Source organism: Carassius gibelio, chromosome B22, assembly GCF_023724105.1.
Source record: "Carassius gibelio isolate Cgi1373 ecotype wild population from Czech Republic chromosome B22, carGib1.2-hapl.c, whole genome shotgun sequence".
NCBI lineage: Eukaryota > Metazoa > Chordata > Actinopteri > Cypriniformes > Cyprinidae > Carassius > Carassius gibelio.
In genome coordinates, this window is record NC_068417.1 from 20,850,288 (window position 1) to 20,870,670 (window position 20,383).

At 36.3% G+C, this 20,383-nt stretch overlaps 1 protein-coding gene across 4 annotated transcripts; it reads left to right on the top strand.

Annotated features, from left to right (window-relative positions):
- Window positions 1–689: 689 nt before the first annotated feature.
- LOC127986942 (PX domain-containing protein kinase-like protein) lies at window positions 690–19,168 on the top strand. Of its 4 annotated transcripts, none has more exons than XM_052589209.1 (19): window positions 690–967; window positions 2,212–2,262; window positions 3,448–3,495; window positions 3,710–3,896; window positions 3,984–4,061; window positions 5,540–5,613; window positions 5,892–5,966; window positions 7,680–7,784; window positions 7,876–7,977; window positions 8,929–9,090; window positions 9,192–9,309; window positions 9,658–9,736; window positions 11,502–11,550; window positions 11,642–11,719; window positions 13,570–13,656; window positions 13,766–13,829; window positions 15,281–15,340; window positions 15,700–15,727; window positions 17,534–17,714. In XM_052589209.1, the coding sequence occupies exons 1-18, from the start codon at window positions 854–856 to the stop codon at window positions 15,714–15,716; spliced, it is 1,548 nt and encodes a 515-aa protein (XP_052445169.1). In that variant the 5' UTR covers window positions 690–853; the 3' UTR covers window positions 15,717–15,727; window positions 17,534–17,714. The 4 variants fall into 4 exon arrangements, with proteins under 4 accessions (XP_052445169.1, XP_052445167.1, XP_052445168.1 ...); XM_052589208.1 differs by having other exon boundaries at window positions 691–967; window positions 15,278–15,340; XM_052589207.1 differs by lacking the exon at window positions 15,700–15,727 and having other exon boundaries at window positions 17,534–19,168.
- Window positions 19,169–20,383: the final 1,215 nt, after the last annotated feature.

Genomic DNA, 20,383 nt, shown 5'->3' on the forward strand with positions numbered 1-20,383 from the left:
TGAAAACTACATGTATATATTAATGCCATAATAATATACATGCATACATTTTTCTCAATATTTGGCTGTGCTTTATGCTTGTAAATTATATGCAAACAAATATATGTATTTCTGAAAACTATAATCTAATGTTTGACTGCTTAATATGTGTGCATTATATGGAAATAATCCCACTATAAATACAGAAACGACAACTCACCGAGTGCTGTTTACATTGAGTCACATGTTACTCCGACTGGTCACATGATATCCCCTTGACAACATTTAGCTTCACTGCTAGCAGCTTCGCAAAGATACAACGCTTGCGTTACGAACTCCAAATGAAAATTCATAACAACAGTTGCATAAATAAAGTTGAAAATGGTCCGTTTGTTACTTTGTTAAGTTTCACTTTAATCCGAGCCCCACAAGAAATAATATGATTGAATTTAGCCCTGAGCCCTATGAGGTTTCCTGTTTGATAGTACGTTATTTACTAAAACGTGGCGTCATTTCTTCTTCTTTTTTTTAATCATTTTTATTGCAAGAATAACACATCACAAGCACTATACACAAATATAAATAATATAACATTAAAGGTGTTAACATTTTTTAACAAAAGATATCAGTGTAAAAATGTGTGATTGACTTTCACTCCATAGTGCGCAACGGCTCTGGTGCGCACTACAGAGTGAACGAGCTGAAACATCTTAACTGTTACGTCAGACTTCACTGGCAGTTTCTGATTCGTTTCTCCCACGTTGCCTCAAGCACAGACGCGCTGTGAATCGTCACATCCCTTTACCGACCGAGGCGGGCTCTCGGTAACCGAACCCTGTCGAACCGGGGCTGTTTAGTGTTGTTTTGGTCAGAGATGGCGTTCATGGAGCAGCAGCCGCAGCCGTTGTCCGGCAAGAAGCCGCGACTGGACGACACCGTGCCGCTGATCGCCGTGATCGAGGCCAGCCAGAGTTTACAGTCACACACGGTAAACGGCACGACCGGAGCCGCGCGGACCGATCCGCCTCCTTTGAACCTTTGAGATTGATTACAAATACGCATTTAAATATCAGTAAATAAAGATTGAAAACGTTTTAAAGTCAAACTTCTGGTTGCATGTCGTATTTTTGGCGATTAACCTTGTCGTTTCTCGATTATTTGTCGATTAAAATCAGATTAATCTAATTTGTTGTCAGTATAAGATAAGTTTATGTTTAGATGTTTAATGTTAATGTCAGCAGCTAGTCGAAACTGGAACAAATCGTGTAAGTTCTGTAAAGTGTAAATATTTGTTAACAAATGTAAACGCATCCTTCTGAATGAAGAAGTAGCCTATCAGCAACTAACATTTTATATGAAAAATATTTTTTAAGATTTAGCAAACAAATGTCAAACGTAGATCTGTTTAAATGTTGGCGTTACAGGCGGAATCGAAAATGTATCATTTGCATTTGTGCAGAAAGACATTTCCTCTTGCTGTGTAACCAAAGACACGAGAGATACGAGCGTTTCCTTTCACATTTATTCATCTGTTCATTTCTCGTATTCATTCATATGAAAGTGCTCTCTAGTAAACTGCTCTCACTTCTCATGCTGTTAAAGGTTTTGTTTTCTTGTTTAAGTGTAGAGTAGATTCAGGGTAGATGACCAACTAGACCTTAATCATCAGTTACATTATTAACTATGTATATTTAAAGTTAGTTTGATTGGAAGCTGAAAGTCAATGTGTTGGTGTTTCTTAAATAATCAACCACAATAACTGATGGTATCTGAATTAGGGTTGTGGATGGAAACTAAGTGACTTTCGTTCTTGTTGTAGTCTATTGGAAACTCTCAGGTGACTTTTTGAAGGAGAGTCAAACATTAATGCGAATAAGAAGTGGCTGTAAGAGTCAAGGTCAGCATGAGGCTTTAGACTCTGTTACATTTGTCTTTTCACTTCCTGCTTTGGTCTTGCTTTACAATTCGGCTGTGAAAACCACAAATCTGTGACAACATGACTTTGGTCTCTTGAATGCCCAATATTGTGAAAAAGAAGAAGAAAACAAAGATGGCTTGTTAGGCCGGTTTCCACTAGTCAGGCGGAACTAGTTTGGTAATTTGGGGGTGAAGACCAGCTGAACCTGTTGTTTTTTTTTTTTTTTTTTTTTAAGCAGGGTCTTTATTTTATTACTAGTTTTAATGTATATTTGCTCTGTTGGTTCAGTCATCATTATTTGTCTCTGTTAACAGGAGTACATCATTCGTGTACAGAGGGGCGTTTCCACAGACAACAGCTGGACTGTGAGTTAGATCTGTCTGTCCGATCTATTCAATGTCTATCTGTCTGTGTCTGTCTGTCTGTCTGTTATCTATCTATCCGTCTGTCTGTCTATCATCTGTCTGTCTGTCTGTCCGTCATCTGTCTGTCTGTCTTTCTATCTATCTATCTGTCTTTCTGTCTGTCCGTCATCTATCTGTTTGTCTGTCTGTCTGTCATTTATCTATCCATCCATCTGTCTGTCTGTCATCTGTCTTTCTGTCATCTATTTATCTATCTATATGTCTGTCTGTCATCTGTCTTCTATCTGACATCTATCTGTCTGTCATCTATTCAATTTCTATCTATCTGTCTGTCTGTCATCTGTCTCTGTCATCAATCTTTCTGTTTGTCTGTCTGTCTGTCTGTCATCTATCTATCTGTCTGTCTGTCTGTCATCTGTCTATCTGTCTGTCTGTGATCTATCTATATTTCTGTCTGTCTGTCATCTGTCTATCTGTCTGATTGTCTGTCATCTGTCTGTCTCTCTGTCTCTCTGTCTGTCTGTCTGTCATCTGTCTGTCTATCTATCTATCTATCTATCTATCTATCTATCTATCTATCTATCTATCTATCTATCTATCTGTCATCTGTCTGTCTGTCTGCCATATATTTATCTATCTATCTGTCTGTCATCTGTCATCTCTGTCTTTCTGTCATCTCTCTGTCTGTCTGTCTGTCATCTCTCTGTCTGTCTGTCTGTCATCTATCCATCTGTCTGTCTGTCTGTCATCTATCTATCTGTCATCTATCTGTCTGTCTGTCTGTCTGTCTGTCTGTCTGTCATCTGTCTGTCTGTCTGTCTGTCATCTATCTATCTGTCTGTCTGTCTGTCTGTCTGTCTGTCTGCCTGTCTGTCATCTATCTATATTTCTGTCTGTCTGTCATCTGTCTATCTATATGTCTGTCTGTCTGTCTGTCATCTATCTATCCATCTGTCTGTCTGTCATCTGTCTGTCTGTCCATCATCTGTCTGTCTGTCTGTCTATCTATCTATCTATCTGTCTTTCTGTCTGTCATCTATCTGTCTGTCTGTCATCTATCTATCCATCTGTCTGTCTGTCATCTGTCTTTCTGTCTGTCTGTCTGTCTGTTTGTCATCTATCTATCTATCTATCTATCTATCTATCTGTCTCTCAGAATGATTGATTTTGCTCTGATTTTCACAGGTCATCCGCAGATACAGTGATTTTGACATGCTGAATAATAGTTTACTGGTAAGTGGACCATTAGAACAAGACTGTGTTGTAAAAACATCCATTTCCGTATAAGCATTTGACAGCTGCTGTTTCAAAATAAATTGAAAAGCATTGCTGGGAAGTCTCAATGGCAATGATTCACTCAAAAACTCACAGTCATCAGAAAAGCTTTTAACATTAGCCTTACCATCAGTGAAAGAGTAACTATGAGTCAGTCTCTCTGTCTTCACAGATCTCCGGCCTCAACCTGCCACTTCCTCCTAAGAAGCTGTTAGGAAACATGGACCGAGAGTTTATAGCCGAGCGTCAGAAGGGTCTCCAGGCCTATCTGAACTACATCACACGTCACCACATCCTCTCCAGCTGTGAGCTGGTCAAAAAGTTTCTCGACCCTAACAATTACTCAGTAAACTACACAGGTAATGCAACCAGTTCACGTTTTAACTAAAAAATGTGTTTTTGCATCAAAATTATTTTTGAAATCTTCCCCTACCTTCTTTTTTCAGAAATAGCCTTACAGCAAGTGTCCATGTTCTTCAGATCCGATCCAAAATGGGAAGTTATTGAGCCATTAAAAGACATTGGTGAGTAAAGCAGTTTAGTTGCTTCCATCCAATTTCATTTCATATTATATTATACTTTTATAACATTTTTATGTTATTGACTTATTTATTTAAACTTTTTTTTATTTGGGACAGAATTTTTTTTTTTTATATATTGACCGTGAATGACTACACTGTCAGCCTTGAGGTACGCCACAACTAGGGGTGTAGATTAATGTAAACGTGGTGTGACGCGTATCCCCTAAACGAAACAATGATGAAATGAAGTGTAGGCAATCTTGGTGTGGGATGGGCACCAATGGTCAGAATATTATAGACAAAAGAACAATGATTGGCAGCATTTCAGAGTCAAGTATCATGTTTGCAATACAAAAGTACCATTCCATAATCCGTCCTTTATGGGAAGTGTGAATGTCTCAGTCTGAAAACTTTAGCAAGATGTAGCAGTATGTATAACATTTGTTTGAAACACATATATTTGGTACTTTCTACCTTATATCTAAACTCTTTCCTTTTATTCTTTTCATGGCTTTGAAAAACTTGTCTCGGAGGTTTCTCTGCATCGCTTTTTACATAACTCCGGGTTGTCAACACCCAAGATTCCTTGCAATTTCTTTCTAGGAATGAAATGCTTTCTCTGATTTTTTGTATGTATGTATGTCTGCGAGCGGTTGTACAAGTGCTGATATATTTGTGCCAGCTCAGCTATTCGACACTCCAGTGTATTCATGCTGCTACTGACTATAGGATATGTTGTTCTCTTGCCTGACTTTCATTGAATGAGATACGAACCGGGAATAAAAAAAATCACATGTCAAAGAAGGTGGAGTTTCAGAACACACCCACCGAATGAGTAACCAAGGTGTTTAGGAGCCAAAACCAATTTCCCCAGAAAGTTCGCTTTGGTCAGCTGTTTCGAACTGCCCGAAACAAACTCAAAACGAACTTCGTTTCGGCCTGATTTTATTCGAAATTATGTCTTATCAATTTGTTCTTCGATTTCATTTGAAAAAGATTCATTAATAAAAATGTAACATTTACCTTTTTCAAATATTGTAATTTTCTGACAAAATCAAAAATAGGAAATTATATTTCATTTCAACAAAACAAAGGCTATATGTAGAACTTTTTCTATTATAGTATTACTTTTTAAGAAAAATTAAGGGAATTTCCTGTAATCTGCCATTACCATAATCATCGTTATTATATTACATTATGCTTTATTTCAAAATTATTTGATTTAAAATGTACATTTGTAAAATATCGTTTTTTAAAACTGAAAAGTAACATTATTTTAGTACAGTATTATTGTTAAAAAAAATGTAGATTTTTATGTGTTCCAGCAATTAAATTTTAAAGTAGATAATGAGTTTTTTTTAACCTCACAATGCAAAATATTTAATATTTTATTAGTCTAATGTTTTTATTTTCTAATTTTGGTTTGAAATGGGACATTCATACATGAAATTTATTGAATTCTAATGTCTGTCTTATCATAGGCTGGCGATTGAAAAAGAGGTACTTCCTAGTCAAAGACAAAGATCAACCCAAAGACAAACAAGTATTAAGTTGGGTAAGTTTCATTTCGACCCAAACAAGCACAGAACAAACATTTTCCTGGATTCTCCTGCTCTGTTGATCAAGTACTTTGACCCTCATCGTGTTTAATTCCTATTATTGCGTAACCCCGATGAAGTCGTTCCTGTTGATCGCATTCAATGCACTTTGTTTGGCTGTACAAAGAACTTAACAAGACTACTAATCTCTCCTGACATTTTTGTTCATTTTCTTCTATAATTAGCTTTGCAGGACCCTTGTAACGACCATAATACATTTCTTTACCAATCATAGGTGGATTTGGGTCCAGATAAGTTCCTGTCCGACAAAGATCTCCAGTCTGCAATGAAGCTGCTTCCAACTCTGTCTGTAAGTCGTCAAAAGTTGATGAAAATCAGAGCGTTGTAATGTGGTTGCAAAAAGGTTTTATGGTGTTGATAGGAAGATTTTGCTGTTTTTTTAGGGAAAATGTACATCTCTTTAGATTGCAAATCCATTTGTTATAAATTAAAAAAGTACAAATATTATTGTAGTGTGTATATGCTACAGGCGTCCCGAGTTCGAATCCCAACTCAAGGACCTTTCCCGGTCCCGCCCCCATCTCTCTCCTACTTCGCTTCCTGTCAATTCTGATCATGATAAAGTCATTATAAAAGCAAAAGAAATATACGTATTATTGTAGTGTATTGATATTTTAGTAATCATTTGACAATGCACATTTGAATGACAATTACACACAGTTTCCTTGCTGTACAAAACGAATGAGTATATAATTTCAATTTGACTGTGTAAAGCTGTTAATCAGAGGCATTGAGCTGTCGGGAATGAACTCCAAGAGCCTGTCTTTGTGTACAGACCTGAATGTTTGGATGTTTTGTGTGTGAACGCTGTCATGTGCTCTTGTTTTCCCTGCTTCCTCAACGTCAGCAGCCATAGAGCGAGATTAAACGGATAACAAACATACAGTGGAAATCATGTGGTGACATCCAAATACGATCCACCCTGTAATTTATACACTATTACACACTGACAAGTTTGGTGTAGAAACCGTTTTCTCTCCAAAATTGCTAGAAATAAATCAACATACTTCAAATGAAACAACAAATATCACATTGAATTAAATAAGGAATTTTGAAGAAGAAAGACTGAACTGCTATTTTTTAAGTAGATTTTTTTTTTAATTTAACAGTTTACAAATAACAGAATGTACTTTTTATTAATATTTTTGTATTTGCTTTTGTTTGTATATGTTTGGTTCTCATTTAAATACGAAAATAGTGTCGTTTTTAACAATATTTTTAAATGAGCTTTTATTTCTTGTTTTCAGTTCTCATTTTAATTCAAATATACAGTGTAGTTTTTTTTATTGTTCAATTCAAATTTGTTTTTAATATTTTATTTATTTATTTATTTTTCTCTTTTTGTTCTTTTAATACAAATACACAGTTTATTTTTTATTTGGCTTTAAGACATTATAAAAGTTGCAGTGTTTTTTCATAATTGTAATCGTATTAGAATTATTAAAATGGAATGGAATGTTTAAATAACTAATATTTTTACATTTAATGGAAAAATGCATTGTTATTGTTAAATATGAAGCCATACATACCACCCCCCCCACACACACACATCCACCCATTTAATAATTTATGTCAGTTTGGTGCTGAGGCGTAGTTTTTCATCAAACATTTCTGTATTATTTTATTTCAGCTTTATTTTGACAATTATTACATTACATAAAAAAAATGTAATTGTTTCCGATTGTTAATATTTCATGTAATATGGTGGAAAACTGTTACTTGAAGACAAATGATCAGTCAGATGGAGGAGTTGTCTGACGTCTATAATCCAGATGAGCAGATTAAAGCAATCCAACCATGATGCATGTTAATCAGGAAAGCATGACAGTCGATTCAGACCACGAGGTTCATGGGAAAACATGACAGATATGTGAAGTCAACCATATAGCAGTACCCTCATAACTACATGTCCATGTCCTGAAAGTGTGTTTTTGGCATGGACAGAAACACTGCAAGGTATTTATATGTGTCTGACTGCAGCTGTCTTTGTGTTTTCCCATAGCATTCAAACATCTCTCCCATCAGTTTCGCTACAACCAGTGAATCGTCTGCTCTGGTCATTCGAGTGTTCAGTGAGAAAGGCACGCTTAGGGATCACATCTGCAAGGTTCGCTCTCTTTAACTTGACTGATATTATAAACTAAAACATACTTGAATTTCTTGTAATTCTTGTCTTGAATTTTTTGCTGATTCTTCAGGTGAAGCCCAGAGAGCCCTTTCTGAAGAAGTACTGCAATCCCAAAAAGATCCAGGGTTTGGAGCAGCAGCAGATCCGAACCTACGGAAGACAGATTCTGGAGGTCTGATTAACACTTTTTGTTTGTAATAACACGTTTACAGGAATTTGTAGACTTTTTTTTTTTTTTCCCTGTGTTTTTAAGGCAGTGCTGTAGATAATTCTTAAACATCTGGTTTAAGGTTTACTTTAAACCTCTTTTCTGCTCTTTTCCTCTTTTCGTCCATCCACGGGATTCATGCTCAAGAGATTTTTAAAGAAAGGTTTAAGTTTGAACATCTCCCATTGCTGTCAGTTGTTTGCATTCACTATCTAGCGATTACATATTCACAACGTTTTAATATTTGCATACTCTCACATAGACATTGGCGTTTATTTGCATACAGAATTATATTTGATCTTTTCTTTTTGCATCTGTTTTACTCCTCCACATGTGCTTTGTTCAAAAGTTTGGGGTCAGTACGATTTTTCTAGTTTTTGAGGAAAATAGTACTAGCATTTAGCAAGAATGCATGATTTTGATCATAAAAGACAATAATGTTACAAAAAGTTAAGTTTTAAATAAGTTCTGTTCTTTTGAACTTTCTATTCAGCAAAAAAAAAAAACACAGTTTGCACAAAAATATGAAGCAACACCACTGTTTTCAACATTTATAATAGTAGAAATGTTTCTTGAGCAACAAATCAGCATATTAGCATGATTTCTGAAGGATCATGTGACTGAAGACTGGAGAAATGATGCTAAAAATACAGCGCTGCGTCACATGAATAAATCACATTTTTAGATATATGATGACACACAGTTATTTTAAATTATAATAATATTTCACAGTATTACTGTATTTTTGATCAAATACAATTTTTTTTATAAAAAATATATATTTTAGAAAATTTAGTTTACTCTTATTTCACCTCGTACTTTAAACAGCTCTTTTTCAGCTGTACTTCTTTCTGGAAATATAAATATGTAATTTCCTGTAATTATGTTAACATGTTATTTTCGGTTTTCTTCCAGGCACTAAAATTTCTCCATGACAAGGGTTTTCCGTATGGGCATCTTCATGCGTCTAACGTCCTGATCGAGGAGAGCACATGTAAACTGTTGGATTTAGAGAATTCTTTACTGGGACTGCCGTCATATTACCGACCCTATGTCACGCAGTTCAGGAAAATTAATGTAAGAGAACTTTATTTTTGGTTTTCTTTAATAGTAAATAATTTATCTTTTAGTCATTCAAATATGTGATTTTAAAAAGCTGATGTTTTTTGTTTTATCAGACAACAGAAAGCATAGACGTCTACTCGTTTGGGCATTTGCTCTATGAAATGACGTACGGCCGCCCGCCTGACGCTGTGCCTGTGGATCAGTATCCTACAGAGCCCTTCTCATCCGTAGGTCAGTATGTACAAAAAAAGAAAATGCATTTAAACATGCATAAATTGAGAGTAGTAGTCTCTTGTTGTAAGCTGGAAGCTTGATCAAATTAGTCAAAGTATTTCAGCTATGAGCTCGTGTCGGAGTTTACAGGCTTTTGTTAGCATGGATGTGTAATGGGTTAAATAGTTAAAGTTAAATTAATAGTTGAATAGTTGAATTTGCCCTTGTACAGAACATTGGCTGTTGTTCAGTTTTATACAATAGTTGAATCCATACAGCAGTAATCTCAAAGTGTGTTGTGGGTCATATGTTTGTGGTTAATGGTTTTATGTAATATGCAACCGTTTGTTTTCTGTTTTCCCACAGTGTCTGTACTTCAGTCCATCCTGTCCACGGAAGCTTGCAAAACGGGAATGCCAACCGTTTCTCAACTCCTACAAACACCGTGAGTTACGATATTCAGGCCTGTTTGTTCTCAGGAGTGACTCACTAAAATATCTCATTCCTTTTGGAACTAATTTTACAATTAGTTAAAATAATTTTTTTAATATTATTGTTTTCACATATATTATATATGGTCTTTTTTGTTTTATTAGGTTTTTAATTCTTATATTTTATGTGTTTTTCTTTAATATAATTGCATTTTTTTAGAAACAAAAATTACTTTAGAAACAAAAACTAATGGTATAAGTGCCATGAGTTAATTAGTTTATTGTTTGATAATGAAAATAATGTCAAATCACATTATTTACAAATATACCAAATTTAATAACTTATTCCTTTGGGTTCTATAGTATTTGATTTTTTTCTTTGTTTTACTTAGGGCTGCAAAAGATTAATCGCAATTAATCGCAATTCAAAATAAAAGTTTGTTAACATACTATATGTGTGTGTACTGAGTAAATATATTATGTGTATATGTGTATATATATATATATATATTATATATTATATTAAGGAAAATATGTTATATACATAAAGTAAAAATATATATACATACTAATATTTTGAAACATATTTACATGTATATGTGTGTGTATTTATATATACATGATAAAAATACAGTGCACACATATAGTATGTTAACAAACTTTTATTTTGAATATATTTCATTATATAATTTTCTTCATACAAGTATTTTAATAAGGGATATTTTTAAATATATGTATTCGACTTTTATTTACATATTACATTTTTATCAAATTAAAAATGATTGAAAAATGGGTCCCACTTTATATTAAGTGGCCTTAACTACTATGTACTTACATCAAAAAATAAATACAATGTACTTATTGTGTTCATATTGTATTGCAACTTTTTTTTTTTTTTTTTTGCTGCTATTGAGGTGGGATAGGGGTAAGGTTAGGGACAGATTTGGTGGTATGGGTAAGTTTAAGGGTGTGTTAAGGTGTAAGGGATGGGTCAACGTGTAATTATACATGTAATTACAGAAATTAATTACAGATGTAATTATGTGCAGATATTTTTCAAATATAAGTACAATGTACACAATAAGTGCATTGTACCAAATTAATAATTAAAATTTAACTACATAGTAGTTAAGGCCAATTAATATATAAAGTGGGTCTGAAAAATGAAATTAATGGTATAATTGTCCTGAGTTATTGCATAATATCCTGAAAATACTTTCAGACTGCAGTGGTGCAAAAAAGGGCTCATTTTCAAAATTCAATTATTTTTGGGATCGGGAAAGGTCCTCGAGCTGGGATCGAATGCGATTTTCATGCACATCTCATCAGTAAAGATGCTCCTGTAATTAGAAGTATATCTCCAGCACGTGCGTTCAGATCAGGGTTGCCAGGTTTTCACAACAAATCCTGCGATTGGGCTAGTTTTGGACTAGTTTTGAGAAGCACCTGGGCAGGATTTGTTGTGAAAACCCTGATCTGAACGCACGTGCTGGAGATATACTTCTAATTACAGGAGCATCTTTACTGATGAGATGTGCATGAAAATCGCATTCGATTTTTTGCACAGCCCTAGCACAACGGCACTCTATGTTGTTCTTGACCAGTTTTGAGAGATTCATCCTAAGAGTGATGTGTACAAAGCATAAAGTCTTAAGTTCATGACTTCATGTTATTGTGAATACAGATGTGAATACAGCACGTGGTTTCCTCTTTACAGCAGTAATTGTGAATGTTGACATTGCTTAAAACTGATGCTGAATTGTTTTCTTGTTCTAACAGGTTATTCAATGACGTGCTGCTGTTTAACTCAGAGAAACCCCAATTTAAGGTAAATGCACTGAAGTAAAAAAAAAACCTACATAACCAGTTTTTGTTTTACTAAATAATTGGTTTAATCTTCCATCTTTCCAAAACTCCAGATCAGCTCCAAATTAAAGGAGGCTCTAAAATCGTCTAAGGAATGCTTGGAGAAGCGTCTAGTGGAGGAACAGAGGACGGTAAGCATTGCTTTATTCACTTTTGGTTTCTTGCACAACAAACATTTAGCTTGGCTTGCTTACGAAACATTGCACAACGGTGTCGCAAACACAAATTCCATCATTTCAGTCTAGAAAAGCTGACTTGATGAAACAGCTGAATGAAATGTAATACTTTGCAACAGGAATTTCCATCAATTTTTTTTTAATTCCTATAGATTTAGTTTTACAGTTGCTTCTCAATGAATTAGAATGTCGTGAAAAAGTTCATTTATTTCAGTAATTCAACTCAAATTGTGAGACTCATGTATTAAATTCAATGCACACAGACTGAAGTAGTTTTAAGTCTTTTTTACTTTTAATTGTGATGATTTAGGCTTACATTTAACAAAAACCCACCAATTCACAATCTCAACAAATAAGAATACTTCATAAAAATAAATTTTTAATGAATGGTTGGCCTTCTGTAAAATATGTTCGTTTACTGTAAATGTACTCAAAACTTGGTAGGGGCTCCTTTTGCTTTAATTACTGCTTCAACTCGTGGCATGGAGGTAATCAGTTTGTGGCACTGCTGAGGTGGTGTGGAAGCCCAGGTTTCTTTGACAGTGACCTTCAGCTCATCTGCATCGTTTGGTCTCTTTTTTTCTCATCTTCCTCTTGATAATACCCCATAGATTCTCTATGGGGTTCAGATCTGATGAGTTTTCTGGCCAGTCAAGCACACCAACACCATGGTCATTTAACCAACTTTTGCTGCTTTTGGCAGTGTGGGCAGGTGACAAATCCTGCTGGAAAATGAAATCAGCTTCTACAAAAAGCTGCTCAACATTAGGAACCATGAAGTGCTCCAAAATGTCTTGGTAAACAGGTGAAATGACTTTGGTTTTCCAAAAAACACAATGGACTTACACCAGCAGATGACATTGCACCCAAAATCCACAGACTGTGGAAACGTAACACTGGACTTCAAGCAACTTGAGCTATGAGCTTCTCCACCCTTCTTCCAGACTCGAGGACCTTGGTTTCCAAATGAAATACAAAACTTGCTCTCATTTTAAAAGAGGACATTGGGTCACTGGGCAACAGTCCAGTTCTTCTTCTCCTCAGCCCAGGTAAGACACCTCTGGTGTTGTCTGTGGTACAGGAGTGGCTTAACAAAAGGAATACAACAAGTGTATCCAAATTCCTTGACACGTCTGTGTGTGGTGGCTCTTGATGTCTTGACACCAGCCTCAGTCCATTCCTTGTGAAGTTCACTCAAATTCTTGAATTGATTTCGCTAAAACAATTCCTAAAAGACAGCGGTTCTCTCAGTTGGTTGTGCATCTTTTTCTTCAACACTTTTTCCTTCCACTCAACTTTCTGTTAACATGCTTGGATACAGCACTCTGTGAACAGCCAACTTCTTTGGCAGTGAATGTTTGGGGCTTACCCTCCTTGTGACGGGTGTCAGTGATTGTCTTCTGGACAACTGTTAGATCAGCAGTCTTCCCCATGATTGTGTAGCCTAGTGAACCAAACTGAGAGAACATTCTAAAGGCTCAGGAAACCTTTGCAGGTGTTTTGAGTTGAGTAGATGATTATGTCACCATATTCTAATTTTGTTGAGATTTTTGTTTTTTTAAATTGAATAAATTTTGAACAAAAATTATTTGAATCGGTGGATTTTTGTTAAATGTGAGCCAAATCATTAAAATTTAAAAGAACCAAAGACTTAGAGTACTGCAGTCTGTGTGCATTGAAAATATTGAATACACGAGTTTCACAATTTGAGTTGAATTATTGAAATAAATGAACTTTTTCACAACATTCTAATTTATTGAGAAGCACCTGTATATAATATAACTGAAACCCGTGTTTGTTTTCAGATTCACCAGCACAAGAGGCTGACACGAGCGCAGTCGCACCACGGCTCCGAGGAAGAGAAGCGGAAAAGGAAGATCTTGGCCAGAAAGGTACATGGGTTTTAGGGCTTTCTGATAATTATGATTCACACTGAACAGTCACACTGTTTTATGCTTAACATGATGGTTGTTAAAGTGAAAACACCTGTCTTGGTTTCAGAAATCGAGACAGTCGACGTATGAAAATGATGAGGAGCTTTCTGTCAAATACAATAACAACTCTGGTAGGTTTAATTTATTATTAAACTTTCCTTTATTAAAGAAATAGTTCATCTACACCCTCAGGCTATCCAAGATGTGAATGAGTATTTTTCTTCATCAGATTTGGAGATATATAGCATTACTTGACCAATAGATTCATCCTCTGCAGTACAGTGTTAATTTCATCATTTTTGTCCATTTTTGTCATCAAAATGGTGAAGGTTAATTAAGAATGAATCTTCTGCGTGGTTAAAAGGTCAGATCTGTACATAACCGGCGGTACATAAGCTAAAACACACTTGCTGCACATCTCCTAAAACATTCAAAAATGTCGATATGTGGGAGTAAGAGAAGAGCAGACATGGATAAATTTGACAATGCAAGAGAGAACTCAATTCGCTCTGGTTTTCTGAGAGCATACACACACAGAAAGCATGTCTCAGCACGCAAGAACTCTTTTGCATTGCATGAATGGGAAAATACACACAAAATGATGTTGAATTGTCAGTTTTGGCGAGTATTCACATAAACACGGTCCATCATGTCTTAAGTGAATGTAACCAATAGGGAGAATGTGTATCAGTATATTGCATCCATTGCATTGCTTTTTTTAACCTGAACTGCAGAAGGTAACAGGCTTTTATTTGAAGCAGGCTTTTATTAGAGGCAGGCCTTTATTTCTTATTCCAATGTCGAAATATCTTGCCGCTTTTTAACCCGAGTTTTCCTCTGCATACTTTAAAACTCTTTGTTTAAATTTTAATTCAAATTTTCGTCTGGGTGCCATGCTCCTCAAGTTTGTTTTCAATAAAGTTGTTGAAAAGTCCGTCAATGGCACTAAATGAGACCCATGTTAAATCCAGTGTTGCTAATGCCATCTATTGGCACCTGTACAGTACGATGAACTTGAATGCACATTATATGAAAGGCACTTAGGAGATTATCCCCGCAAATTTTCCCCCGGCCTTTATTTGTCCGTGTTGACCAAGCCCCTGGCCACTATCAGAGGCCTGGCATTTATTTGACTACCGGTTTTTATTTGAGGAATTATGGTATATAACCATTGGTGTCTCATTGGAAAGAAGACCGTGTTCTTGTTCTTTACGAGAAGTGGTTTTATTTAATCTTAACATAAAGGCAAGTTGTGTGTCACTGCAGTTAAATCTTTGTCTATCATGACGAAACCTTAAAGGGGTCCTATTATGCTTTTTCACTTTTGGTCGGTGTGTAGTTTGTATGTTTGGGCATAAAAAAGATCTACAAAGTTACAAATCTCAAAGTCCACTCCAAAGGGAGATTTAAAAAAAAAAAATCCCTTCTCAAGAACTCCAACGAATGACTCATTTAGACCACAGTGTTGTTTTCGGGGTTTTGTGATGTCACAAAGCGGCCCATTAGAATATCATTAAAATAATTCACTCTTATAGAAATTCAAATAGTTTATTTATTTTTATTATTTTTTGTCTTCTAGCAGGTTCTGGGGCGAGTTCACCTCCAACCTGCCCGTCCTCACCCACACCTTTACCTGGATCAGGTACGTCCCGTCTATAATGTCCCATCCATTGTTAATCATTATATAAAATACATCAAAAGTGTTTGTTTTTCCTGGTTTTATCCAAACATTCCCTTTCCACAGCCAGTATGTCCATGTCAACAATCAGTTTAATCAGTATAATACTGTATTTGTTGCATGATGTGGTAAAATGTATTCGAATGTAATTCACCAGCGCATTAACATCATTTTTTTCTCATTTCCATAATCAATCATCAAATTCCTCATGAAATTGATCTTCCTTACCAGATCATAATCATCCGATGTGTCGCCTCATTCTGAAATGATCAGTAACTTGTCTGTGCCTCTCTCTCTCTCCTATATGCTGTCTTCAAAACTAGAGCATGCACCATTTTGAACGTGTGTGGGGTAAAGTAATTCAATAATAATAATCTGTTTCCACCGTAAAGTTGCAGCTCACCCTCCCTCAGTAGTACATTCGGATTCCCACAGCACAACTGTTGCTCATCAATATTAATGCAAATGCATGCAAATGAGTTCTGTCCAGACAGTTTCCAGCCTACTGAGAAGGGTTAATGCAACTTTAACAGTTCACAATCTGCAATTATCTATTAAGGCACAAAACTTGCTTCATTCTGGACTTTTTGAGGGCTTTTCTGAGGGTAAATTTAGTTAAAAAAAAATAATAAAAAAAAAAAAACTCTGGTTTTGTGGATTGTGATGGTTGTTTTTGTTCTTATATATGTAATATATTAGTAAATGATAATACTCGTTTTAAAAAAAACTATTATTACATGCTCTTTTGAATGAGGAATAGAAACAAAATAGTGGTCTTTAAGCAGTTAAGCTACAGGGAAGCATAACTAGTATGCTGACGATACTTGCATCTTGCTGATTGGTTCAGAAAGCATGAATTATTCTATCCATCACTTATGGTGCTTTCCACTGTGTGGTACGACTGTTCGTCACGGCTCAGTATGGTACGGCGCGGCTCGACTCGGTTTGCATTTCAACTGCAGTTTAGTACCACTTTAGAGTGGGCAGGATTATACACGTCATTATAGTTGCGCCACCTCTAGTGCCGCAGCTCGTGAAAACCTTTTAATTCCACGTCGCCCCATCAAGCTCCCACTGGAACCGCTCCTCTGCTATCAACAAGAGGAACGCTGTACTTCCTCAACAGACCACGAAACAGCCATTTTTTGATTGATTAAAAAAGGTGTGCTCATTCAAAACAGTTGCGTTTGATCCTTCGCTGGCTGTACTGATTTAAATCTACGACAGGCAGTGACGATACTCACTGGCGAATCAGTGATCAACAGAGTTTACGTGTCAAAAAAACATTTTGGTAACGGTACGGTTCACCTGGAACCCCAACCGAGGTGGTACTGAAAAAAGTACCAGGTACCAAGTACTGTACCTAGTCGAAAACACCCCAAAAGTGAACCGTACCGTGCAGTAACATGCAATGGAAAAGCACCATTACTTCCAAGAAGGTGATTGGTCTGTAAATGACAAATCAGCAGTAAGATATTTAAAGTCAACATGAAATGGTTGTGTTCTTATCAAAACCCTTTTTAGACGAGTACGGAGCAGTCAGTGTTGTGAAGTCTATGGTTTTCCCATGGGTTTAAGCGTGATATGTTAAGCGTGGTACGGTTTAACTGGTGGTGACCGTATAACTGACTTCTTATTGCATCCAAATGTAATTTTGAACTACCACATTCCTATTCAAGATCATTGAAGGTAGCATTATTGGAAACCGGCAGAGACAATGGTAGCTTTAGCACATTAGCCTTACTAGCCCTATGTGATGCGTGATGCTTACTTTGTCTGTAGTGTGATGTTTGCGCATGAAGCATTTGTATCGATCCCTCTTTCAGAAGCAATCTTTGCACAGTTCTTTTTTATATTTTATTTCCTAGTATTTCTCAAAATGCAGTATATTGTGTATTTATGAATTAAATATAAATACATTTAAATATAAAGATATTCAGTTATTTCATGTTGACTCTAAATGTTGCTGCTTGTGGTAAGTGTATCATTCTGAACAGCTGTTAATTTTACAGCAACTAATTTTTCGAGTCTTGTTTACATACAGCACAGGATTCTAAGTAGCAACTGTATATTACCGTTCCGTTATATCCAATATAAATAAACAGTATGCGTTATATTTGACCGATTGTGATGGACTGTTTTCTCTGATTCCCTCAGGAGCATCTCCAGCACCTCCTCCTCCTCCACCCGCTGCTCCTCCTCCTCCACCACCTCCACCTCCTCCCAGGAACGAGCCCGTCCCTCCATCCCTCTCACCTCCTGGGGGGAACGGCGCAGGCAGGAGTGCCCTCCTCAGCTCCATACAGGGCTTCAATAAAGGCAAACTGAAAAAATCAAAGACTGTTGACTGCAGCTGCCCACGTTTGTGAAAAGAAAACAAAAAAAAACACTTGTCCTTTAGTGCAATTTGTCTACTCAAGGTCTTTTAGCAACTTGCGTCTAGCAGTGAAAAGTGACTGTTTGTACTCGAACTGATTCAGTGGTTTTTTTTTGTTTGTTTGTTTTATTCACAGACAATTATTGCATTTTTTGTTTTAAGTTGGACCAGCTGCTTTGACCAGCTGTCATATTTAAACGATGGACTCACACACTCATTCAGATGAAAAACATCTTCATTTTGAAGTCCTGACTTCTGAAGGCAAAGGCACAAGATGGTGGAGAATGCGGGCAGCACATTTACTTTGAATGAAAACATAACTGGATTGTTGGTTCATAAAACAACTGATATTTGATTCTGACATTTTAATTCGACTTTGGTTATGGTTTATTTCAGAGGGTTTGGGATGATGCTTTTTAAGAGTTTGCCACATTTACCATTGTGCCTACAAAAGCTGAGAGCGTTCTTGGTTCTCATCGTTTTTTTCCTGGGGAAATTTTGAGCTTCATAGTTCGTGTTTTCTTTCAGAACAAAGTAATATTTGCATTCCTGGTCTGCAAGATCACAATCAATATGTTGCGCAAATAGCGAAATTTTTATGATTTGTTTATAATTTACGCCCCTTAATGACACAATGAACAATGGCTTTGAATGACCACTGAGATGACTGTATAATGAACATTGTGATTTAACTTAGGTCATCGAATCATATTATGGGCTGTTGCAGCCCGGTAGAAAATCTCAGCCAATCAGAGACGAGAATGTGTTTGGTAAATAGAAGTGATTTCTGGTTTTGCACACGTATAAAGATAAAGAAACTTCTATAATTCAAATTCATCGCTGGGTCCTGTTGAAAACCAGATTAATTTGTCATCTAGAATGATGTACAGAAATGCACAATAGTTCATGTTTTGCTCCTGTAATAGTAAACACATTTGTATATACATTCATACAGACACTGAAAATATTACAGCTATATACCGTAATATGTATTCCCGGCTTTATCGTGGGGGAAGAGTTTAATAATGTTTTCACCTTTGCTGCAGCACTTTACCGCTGAATATTTCGAGTGGTCTGGAGAAGAATAAATCTTCTGAAGTTTACACAGAGATTACACGAGGACAGGAGAGGAATCAGTGTGTTCCCCTGATTTTTGCCTCTGTAGAGTTGCCACAACCATTGTTCAAAGCACTGGAGTTGAACATCCTCAAAATGCTATAAAATTGTTTTTTCCTGTTCTGAAAAAACTATATTTTAAAAGAATGGTCTTGTACTTTTAGTTGTGAACGTTGAGGTAAGGACAATGGAACAGATCCTATGTGGTTTAATTCTTTCTTCAAACTAGCATAAATGAATAACTATTATGTATAGGTGTTGTGAATAAAATAAATGATATTAAATTGTATTTTGAACGATATCTATCTTTCTATATTTTTAAATATTTATACAGGTGCTGGTCATATAATTAGAATACCATCAACCAAGTTTATTATAACTGACTACTAAGAAAAGTCCCAAATTCAGTATCTCAGAAAATTAGAATATTGCTTAAGACCAATACAAAGAAAGGATTTTTTTAAATCTTGGCCAACTGAAAAGTATGAGCATGTACAGAACTCAATAGTTAGTTGTGGCTCCTTTTGCCTGAATTACTGCGGCAATGCGGCGTGGCATAGAGTCGTTCAGTCTGTGGCACTGCTCAGGTGTTATGAGACACATCTTCCTCTTCACAATACCCCATAGATTTTCTATGGGGTTAAGGTCAGGTGAGTTTGCTGGCCAATTAAGAACAGGGATACCATGGTCATTAAACCAGGTACTGGTAGCTTTGGCTCTGTGTGCAGGTGCCAAGTCCTGTTGGAAAATTAAATCTGCATTTCCGTAAATCTGGTCAGCAGCAGAAAGCATGAAGTGCTCTTACACTTCCTGGTATACGGCTGTGTTGACCTTGGACCTCGGAAAACACAGTGGACCAACACCAGCAGATGACATGGCACTGCAAACCATCACTGACTGTGGAAACTTTACACTAGACCTCAAGCAACATGGATTGTGTGGCTCTCTTCATAATTGAATTTAACTTGCAAGCCTGGAGCCGTCCTCACATCCAGGCTGTAAAATTTGACACAAGTGCTCGGTGAGGACTATCCTGCTGCGGCACAGATATCATCCATAGAAGATTAACTAAGGAAGGTTTGTGATGAAGCCACCGTCGTCGTGGAATGAGTTTGAATTCCTAAGGGTAAAGCGAACCCGCACGCCTCATAGGCTAAGTATATAGCCTCCATCAGCCAATGGGATATGCGTTACTTTGTTACAGCACAACCTTTATTTTTAATCCCAAAACAAATTTACAGTCAGGCCTCGGTCGCAGCAAAAGTCTTCCTTGTGCAAAATCCATGCACAAAAGTAAAATAGAAAGAGCTTGTAAATCTCCCCAACTCTCTTGAGGGAGGATAAAGCTAAAAGAAGGGCTGTCTCTAGAGTCAGGATTTTTTCAGACACCGTTTCCAAGGGCTCAAGTGGATGTCCAGATATTCCTCACAATACAATAGATAGATCCCATGATGGAACTCGTGCAGGGCGGAAAGAATGAAGCGGTCACGAACCCTGCATAAATCGAGAGACCA

Bases quoted from the DNA above. Each gene is read 5' to 3' on its own strand.
- LOC127986942 (XM_052589206.1), top strand. From the start codon at position 854: ATGGCGTTCATGGAGCAGCAGCCGCAGCCGTTGTCCGGCAAGAAGCCG. The intron at 3,897-3,983 runs GTAATGCAACCA...TTCTTTTTTCAG, and splicing joins TTACTCAGTAAACTACACAG to AAATAGCCTTACAGCAAGTG. The intron at 11,551-11,641 runs GTAAATGCACTG...CCAAAACTCCAG, and splicing joins CAGAGAAACCCCAATTTAAG to ATCAGCTCCAAATTAAAGGA.